Source organism: Oratosquilla oratoria, chromosome 14 (assembly GCF_046742065.1).
Source record: "Oratosquilla oratoria isolate Oo_2021 chromosome 14, ASM4674206v1, whole genome shotgun sequence".
In the NCBI taxonomy this organism is placed as follows: Eukaryota; Metazoa; Arthropoda; class Malacostraca; order Stomatopoda; family Squillidae; genus Oratosquilla; species Oratosquilla oratoria.
Genome location: NC_134790.1, coordinates 32825699 through 32835698, shown reverse-complemented (window position 1 = coordinate 32835698; position 10000 = coordinate 32825699). Strand labels below are relative to the sequence as shown.

The following is a 10000-nucleotide window of genomic DNA, read 5'->3' as shown; positions in this document are numbered from 1 at the left end:
AAAAGGGAAAGGCATAAAATCATTTCCACCCATTCCATCCCTGATTACACTCCACACCCCTCCACCCTCCCTCTCATCTCAGCACCTCCTGGATGACGGGTCATCCCTGCACCTTGTCCACTGCCCTGGGTCAGAAGCAGTGTCGCAAAAGACAGCACATCCACAGCAAGGCCTCTTCATTAAATCGGCGACCCCCCCCCTCCGTCCCCCCATTGCATAAAAGGAGAGGACGTGGAGAAATCCCTTCGGGCTGCCTTTCATGATTCTGTAAATAGCTATCAAATATCCTCTCTCTCTTCTTTGCTCTAGTGTCTGTAGTTCAAGTTTTGCTAGTCTCTCTTCATATGATAGTTTTGAGAGTGTTGGTGCCAATTTTGTAATTGCTCTTTGTATTCTTTCAAGTTTTTTTATACATTTTTTTGTACCGGTACTCGGTGACCACATCGTTGCTGCATATTCCAATCTTGGTCTTATCAGAGTGATTAGTATTTTCTTCACCATTTCTTCATCCAGGTATGTAAATGCCACTTTGATTGTTCTTATTACATTATAAGTTTCACTAAAAATTTTATCTATTTGTTTCTCAGGTGACATATTATTCATAACAATGACTCCCAGGTTCTTCTCATTTTCAACTTTTTTATTCTTTCTTCTCCCAATTTATATGATCCTGTTATTCTGTTTTTGCTTTTTCCAAATTCCATTATACTACACTTTTTAGTATTGAACTCCATCTCCCACTTCCTACTCCATTCCCATACTTTATTTAGATCACTCTGTAGTGATTCACAATCTTCTTCCGTGTTCACTTTTTTTAATAGTTTTGCATCATCTGCAAAGAAGCTCATATAACTTTCAATTTCTTCATCCATATCATTAATATATATAGCAAACATTATTGGGGCCAGAACTGTTCCTTGTGGAACACCACTTATTACTTCATCCCAACTTGAGTGTTTGTCTCTTATCACTACTCTCATTTTTCTTTCTTGCAAAAAGTCTTCCATCCATTTAAGCAATTTGCCCTGTATTCCTCCTTCGGTTTCTAATTTCTTAAGCAACTTCTTATGTGGTACTTTGTCAAAAGCTTTTTTTAGGTCTAGAAATACACAATCAGCCCATCCATCTCTTTCCTGTATTATATCTATTACCCTTGAATAGAAACATATTAAATTAGTGACGCATGATCGTCCTTGTCTGAATCCAAATTGCCTTGGATTTAGCACGTTTTTTTTTTTTTTTTTCCTAAATATTTTACCCATCTACTTTTGATAATTCTTTCACAAATTTTTGCTATTGTACTTGTTAGAGAGACTGGTCTATAGTTGGTAGGGTCTTCTTTATTTCCTCCTTTATATATAGGTACTATATTTGCTTTTTTCCAATCTTCTGGAACTTTTCCTTCTTTCAAGAAACTGTTTATTATGCTATGTATTTTGTCTGCCAGTTCATTCCTGCATTCTTTCAAAATCCAGTTTGCTATTTCATCTGGTCCATGCGATTTTCTGACATCAAGATTACTCAAGTGTTTCATTATTTCATTCTTTGTTACTTCTATTTCTTTCATAGGGGGGACTTTCTCTTTCCATTCGATCTCTTCAGGTTGTATGTTCTCCCTTGTAAACACCGATTTAAAATGCTTGTTCATAATTTCCGCCATTTCTATTTCCTCTGTGTATTCAACTCCTCCTTGTCTTAATTTCTCCAAATCTTGTTTGTTTTTCAGTTTGTTGTTTACAAATCTGTAAAATAATTTTGGTTGATCTTTACATTTTTCTATGACATCTTTTTCATATTTTCTCTTTTCCTCTCTGCACGCTTGTACATATTCATTTCTATAACAAGTATATATTTTCTATTTTTCAGGTCTTTTGTCTCTCTTCGATTTGATCCAAGCTTTATCTCTTTTGTCTTTTAACTCCCTACAACTTTTGTTGTACCAGCACTTTACATATTCTTTTTCTTGTTTTTGTCTTGGGACATACTTTTCCACTCCTTTTTTATAATTTTTTGTCAAAATATTCAATTTCTCTTCCACTGTTGTTTCTTCTTTGTATATTCCTTCCCAGTTTTCTTTTTGAAAGAATTCTCTTATTTTATCAAAGTTTGTTTTTTCATACATCATTCTTCCTTTTCTATATTGTTCATTTCTTTTCATGTATTTTTCCTCATTTAGTTCCAGTTCAATCAATATGTGGTCACTTTTACTTATTGGTGTTTTATATTCAATCTTTTCCACTATTCTAGGTTCAGATGTGATTATTAGGTCTAGTCTCGATGGTTCTTCATTTCTATACCTAGTGTTCTCCTGTATCCACTGTGTCATTGTATGGTCAATAATCATCTCGAGTAGAACATTTCCCCATGAGCCGTCTCCACCCTTTACTGTCATCTCTTCCCAGCAGACTTCTTTGCAATTAAAGTCGCCCATCATAACTATTCTTCCTCCATCTTCCATTATCTTATTTAATGTTATCCTTGTGTCTTCTAACATACTTTTATGTTCACTCTCTTCCCACGAGGCTGTTTTTGGAGGCACATAATTTATGACAAACTTTCTGCTCTTCTTCTCTCGGTCTTCCACTTCGATCATAATCATCTCTACTGTATTCTTTCCATATGTGACACATCTCACGTTTATATCCTTCTTAGTCAGGAATATAACTCCACCCCCTTGTTTTGTCTCTCTGTTTCTAATCCAGAGAGGGTCTGCTCCACAGGGACTTCGCTAAAAGAGGAAAGAAGCAGGTTGAGGAGGGTATTCCGAGACAATGGCTACCCGAATCAAGTGGTGAAAAGATGGACGGCGCCGCAGAGAAGAGAAACATACCGGGGTGAGGCGCGAACAACCACGACCAGGATTTCGGTCCCTTACGTGAGGGGGGTTTCGGAAGTCGCAGCGAGGATTTTAAATAAGAATGGAGTGACCATCGCGCACAGACCCACTAACACGCTAAGTGGAGCGCTCACCCGGGTCAAGGACAGAGTGATCAAATTGGACCAGCCCGGGGCGGTGTATAGCGTCAGCTGCTCCGATTGCACAGCGAGATATGTGGGGGAAACAGGAAAGCAGGCTAGTACCAGACTCCAGGAACACCAAAGGGCGGTAGGCAGAAAGGACCAGAGTTCGGCAGTGTACAAGCACATGGAATTGCATCAGCACGAGTTCGACTGGCAAGCGCTAAGGTTCTGTACAGCGACAAAAAGAAAGGAAGCAGATTGTTCTTAGAAGCGTGGGCCACCAACGATGATAGCATTAACAGGTCCATTACACTCAACTCTATATACGCAGGAGTAAGAAGCAGGTTCTCTCCCTCCCCCTCCCCCTCCTCCCCCCTGTCCCTCCGCCACCACACACTCCCGCTTGACCCAGGTCACAGCGCCTACCTTCTCCCCCTCCACCACCACACACTCTCGCTTGACCCAGGTCTCGCTTGACCCAGGTCACAGCGCCTACCTTCTCCCCCTCCACCACCACACACTCTCGCATGAACCAGGTCATAGCGCCTGCCTTCTCTCCCCCCCTATGACAGGTTACCGCGTCCCCCCGCCCCCGGCGGGCGTAGCTATTAGTATATTAAGACCATGTAATTCACTGCATCCCATTGTATCCCCTGAGGACGAGTCCCGGACAGGACTCGAAACGTCGGGAATAAATCACCTACTCCTGAGTCTGGTGTTTTCTACGTTTCCACCATTATGGTTCCCGGACTCCAGCTTTTTTCGTACAGTATATATTATATATACGTATACATATTTATACCTATACTGCTTCTGACCCAGGGCAGTTGGCCAGATGCAGGGATGACCCGTCATCCCGGAGGAGCCAAGATAAGAGTGAGGGAGGTGGGTGAATGGAATGGAGTGGGTTGGAGTGGACATTACGCCTTTGTTTATTTTGACTACCTCCCTTGTAAGGGGGAAATAGCTATTGTATATATATATATATATATATATTATATATATATATATATATATATATATACATATATATATATATTATACATTATATATATATATGTATATATATATATATATATATATATATGTATATATATATATATATATTATATATATATATGTATATATGTATATATATTATGTATATATATATATATATATATATATATATATATATATATATATATATATGAACATTTTTAGCTCTAACAGGTTTATCTGTTTTGAGTTGTTTTTCTTCAGTTTAATAAAGAACTTATTTTCATTGTATTTTCTTTAAACTTAAAAAATACAACTCAAAATAGTTCAATCTATTGGCGCCGTTGACTTAAATCAAAACGGTCTCCGAGACATATATATATATATATATATATATATATATATATATACATATATATATATATATATATATATATATATATATATATATATATATATATATATATATATATATATATATATATATATATATATATATATAATTGGAAAGCGTTCACCAGGGCTGTCGAAAGGAAGTACGACTCTTATGACTTGCAACCAAGATTGCCAACCTTACCGAGATTTACTGTATGTAGCTCCACTGTGAAAAGCGACGGTACCCATGAATTTTGGTAAAGCCCGCACCTACGATACAAAAACCAAGTGTTTCCAGTTCAGTTCAAAGTATATACTAATTATTTTCATTTATCTTTAATAAGTATATACTACCTTATACGGCAGACACACACTGACCGAGATTGTCCGCGGTGATAGAAGGAACCTATTGTAACGACGACATCCTGATATGACAAGCCTTCTCGCAAAGAAGCGTTTGATATATATAGATTTTGTCTCCCACGCGGAGAATGTCGATGTTTTATCAGATTACGGATCTGATTGGTTTCATTTGCGTTCTTATTACAGATGATAATGAATAATTAATGACTCGTGATCGATGTGCGTAGAATAATGAGGCCTTGTGCTCAATATGATAGTGACAAAATTCTTTTCTTCTTATTGTTTTTTCACAGATATTTGAGATGATATGTGGACTGAAAATAATATAGTTTACCATTTTCTTTATTCTGAAATCAGGCGATTCGGTTCAGTTTGGGTTAGGCAAGCTGCATATTGGATTAAGGTGATACTACCATTTTAATGGTTCTATATAAAATTGAAGAATAATGTAAGACTGATAAATTAATTAATTGATATATCTATTTATTAGTTAATCAATAAAAAATAAATGAATTGATAAATGAATAAATGTATATATACATGTATATACATATATATATATACATATATATATATATATATATATATATATATATATATATATATACATATATATATACTGAATAGAGATGAATAAGTCCTAAATATATAAATAAGTGAAAAATTAAATATATGTATATAAATAGATAAATATATACTGAATAGAGAAATTAATAGATACTGAATAGATAAATGAACAGATGAATAAATAGGTAAATATGTAAATAAGTAAATAAATGAAAATAAGAAACATACACATGTCAAAGATAAGTATTTCTTCCAGAAAATTTAATCTTGTGTTAAATGGTGTTTTTAACTCACCTTCCGAATTGATTCGGTTGGGCGACAAGAGGCCTATCTGTACAGTAATTCGGAAGCCATGCTGTCACTGTCTCCTTCAGGAGGCTGAGCGGGTAAAGGCGTGGTATTTCGTCCAAAGTCTCGAACTGAGAACGGATGGAAGGCGGATAGACGGGATCGTAGAGGTGTCCGTACTCCTCGAAGACTCCCCATCGGTATTTAGCCCACTCATGTAGGAGTACATGCTCTGAAAACGAAGTATGATTTTTAAAGTCTTGGACGAAAGACGCGAATGTTGAGGAACCGTTAGTGACGTCATGTCGCTATGAGTCAGGAATGGTGAGCTGTAGATTTTTTTTATGTTGTTTCGTAGATCTAGCTATCAGTAAAACATTCCAGCAATGTGTGATAGTGGCGGCGGCGGCGGCGGCGGCGGCGGCGGCGGCGGCGGCGGCGGCGGCGGCGGTGATGGCAGTAGTGGTGGTGTTGGTGGTTATATGGGTTTTTCATTTACTTCTTCCTGTTTGTGTTTTTCCATGTTGGTTCACTAAACGCTTTCATCAAATTCCTGCCTTGAAATACGAAACTATTCTGAAATTTTCCAATATGGTTATGAGCTAGGAACCCTAAAAACGTGGAAAGGTAAGCTATGTAGTGTGTATATTCCACTGAAAATAGACATTAACGTAAACTATAGTTATGTATAACTAGTGTGTCCTTTGCAGTCTTTCAGCTCAAACTAGGTGTGCATATATTGTAAACACGACAAGTTACGCTGTCAAATAAACATAGAACAGTTGTTTAGGCTTTCCAAGCTTGGGCAAATGTTGACAAAACCTGCAGTGATTATCCCATCTCTCAAATTAAAAGACAAGGATAGGCTAGGTAAGACTATGTCAGGTTAAGTTAGGTTATGTTAGGATATATGCTGCCAAATATTGGTTGAGATTTACTGAACACCACCAAACCGACGCCATGACCAAATGCATACTGGTTATATATGACGGCGACATGTGAGATGTATCAATATTCGTTTAATTTACCTGAACAAAATATATTTTTCAGTCGGTTAATTATGAGAAATATCACGAAAACAAATTCAAAATTTGGCATAACACGTTGATATAGTAAATGAATGTTAAAACCTCGTATTTGTATACTTTCTATTTGTGTGTTTACTTGTTTAGATATCTCTTCTCACATATACCTACACATGCGCACATACACGCATGTGCACATACTTTACACGCCCACAGACATGCATGCTCTCACACGCACGCGTACACATAGTTTACAATCTGTATACAGTGATTAGGTAAATACATTAAAGTAGGTACACATGCACACACATGCACACACAAATATGAATATTACAAATGTGTAAGTATAAAAAAGTAAAATTTCTGTATGTATGAAAAGCTAACAAAATAAATGCACATACATCCTCAAAGTAAAAAGCTGGCTAAATAAATTCTCGAAAATAAATTAGCTACGTCTCTAATTAGAAGAGATAGAATTTGTGTAAGAGTAAGAATACCATATATATATATATATATATATATATATATATATATGTATATACACATATATATATATACATATACATATATACATATATATATATACATATATATATACTGTGCCTATACATATGTATACATGTGTGTATATACATATATATCCATATATACATATACATACATATATATATATATATATATATATATATATATATATATATATATATATATATATATATATATATATATATATATATATATATACCAGCGAAAAAAAATGCACGGAAGCGACGTGCGGTTTCGCTTGGGAAAGTTCCAATGTCGCTCTCGCAAGTCCAATAGCGGGAGCAATCTCCCACAAAAAGAAATCACTCCTGCGGCAAGATTCAAAATTTTTCATGCATTATCCATCATTTGGCAATCCCTGAATCCCATCATCATTGATGAGAGGATCAGAGCAAACACAATTTATCCGTGATCAATCACTGCATTATCAATCGATATCATAAATGCAACGCATCAATCAACTTTAATTTGTTGATGTACGTACGTATGTGTACGCGGTATAGCTGCTAGAGTTCAATGGCTCACCTACCCTAGCTTCGTATCAGCTGCATGCGCGCGTATACTAGTACATGTTGACTAGACTCTACACGACTATCGTGCTACATAATTTCGCTAGTTGCGAATTGCATGGTACCTGTATGCAGGGAAGTTCAATGGTTGCATGCAGCTAGCTGGCCAATCAACGCGCTGACTACATGTACAATGCACCATACCCAATACCACATCACCGCATGCATACGTACACTGTACATATGCAAACTCGCTCGAGGCCTAGGAGGGAAACTGGGAAATCCCACTTATAACCTCGTTCGCGTATTTATGAGAAAACAAAATAGAATCAAATGTTTGGTTAGTAATTGAAAGTAAATATATTTAAGTATAAATATGAACATTTGATAGTTATATATTTAGTTCATAAATAAGGATCTTTGGAGGAAGAATAGAAAATACAAAAATAAGAAATGATTCGTTAGCTAGCTTAGGTTTACGGTAGCTAGGTCTATGTTCGTACGTCACGTCCATGCCAAACTTTCGATGATCGTACATTATGGATCGATTTCTAGTGAGGCGGTGAAGATGAGTGAAGATGGTTTGCCCTAAGATTCAGTCTTTTCAGAATCGAGGGAAAGTGTTTTGACGGCAGGAACCACTTTTGGACCAGCAAAGCCTAATTCAAACTCTACGGGCAAGGGCCAAGGAAAACGAAAACCATTAAAGCATGAATCTACTATACGCTCGTGGAACCTACAGTAGATTGGCTTGAAGTGGATCGGGGCAGTGATGGTACTTTAACCTGCAAAAACATGGCTCTAGAAGTATCAAAAATTGCTCTGGTAATTAGAAAGAAAATGGCTCTGGTGAAATATAAAAAAATAAATAAAAAGTGGCTCTGGAAAAAAGAAAAATATTTTTTCCTGATATATACATATACATATATATATATATATATATATATATATATGTATGTATATACATATATACACATACATATATATATACATATTGTATATATATACATATATACATATATATATATACATACATTTACATATATATATATATATATACATATATACATATATTATATACATATATATAGATATATTTATATATACATATATATATAAATAGACATATATACGTATATATATACATATATATATATACATGTATATACATATATATATGTATATGTATATATATATATGTGTATATATATACATATATATATACATATACACACACATATATATATATATATATATATATATATATATATATATATATATATATATATATACATATATATATGAACAAAGAATGGATTCACTAAGACGTTCAAGGAGAAGCCAGATCTTTTTTCATAACATATAGCAATAATAATCATAATGAATAAATTATTAAATAGATAAATAGATAAGTAAATTAATAGGTAAATAGATAAGTAAATTGATAAATAAGTAAATGAATAAGTAAATAAACAGGTAAACAAATAAAAATTTAATACATAAATAAATTAATATACAAATAGATAAATAAATAAATACAAAAAAATTAAAAAACGGGGAAAAATGAGCAGAGCCATATGCGACATATTCCCGTGTTGGTTTGAGGAACCGACCTTGCGATCCGAGGACATCACTGAGGTACTGCACGAACTCCTCAGAAAGGTAGACGAAGTCGCCCTGCCGGCCGCACCCTTGCGTCTGCTGCGTCCAGGGCGTGTCTCCGAAGATTGGGTGCCGGGGCCCCATCCGCAGGGCAGCGTTCTCCCATGTCTCCCCTGCGAGGAAGAAAAAGTGTGAGAATGTCAGCGGAGGTTCTAAAGGATTGCGGAGGTGGAGGTCAAAAGAACACGCGAAGACACACACATACTCTCTCTCTCTCTCTCTCTCTCTCTCTCTCTCTCTCTCTCTCTCTCTCTCTCTCTCTCTCTCTCTCTCTCTCTCTCTCTCTCTCTCTCTCTCTCTCTCTCTCGCACACACACACACACACACACACCACACACATACACACACACATCACACACACACATACACAAAAACAATGGTAAAGAAAATAGCGGTTGCACTAATAAGACCTAGACTAGAGTATGCTGCAACAATATGGGCACCTAGCACAAAAAAAAAAAATTAGAAAGAATTCAAAGAGCAGCGACATAAATGGCACCTACACTGAAATTTGACATACGAACAAAGATTGGAGAAATTACATATATTAACACTGGAACAGAGAAGAGAAAGAGATGATTTGTTGACCATTTACAGAATTATGAAAGGGATGGAAATTCTTGATAGAGACAACTTGTAATAATGGGACAGAAGAGAAATAAGAGGACACGAAAAGAAGTTAAAGAAGGACAGTTACAGAAGAGATTTGAAAAAGAATACCTTCCC

At 35.7% G+C, this 10000-nt stretch overlaps 1 protein-coding gene across 1 annotated transcript in view; it reads right to left on the bottom strand.

Annotated features, from left to right (window-relative positions):
* Positions 1-10000, bottom strand: part of LOC143032832 (uncharacterized) — a 37230-nt gene that overhangs the window by 14746 nt on the left and 12484 nt on the right. Inside the window, exons 3-4 of the mRNA XM_076197961.1 lie at positions 9226-9387; positions 5539-5764 (exon numbers count right to left, since the gene is read on the bottom strand). Of these exons, the coding sequence (XP_076054076.1) occupies positions 5539-5764; positions 9226-9387 (388 nt within the window). The remainder of the gene's footprint in view (positions 1-5538; positions 5765-9225; positions 9388-10000) is intronic.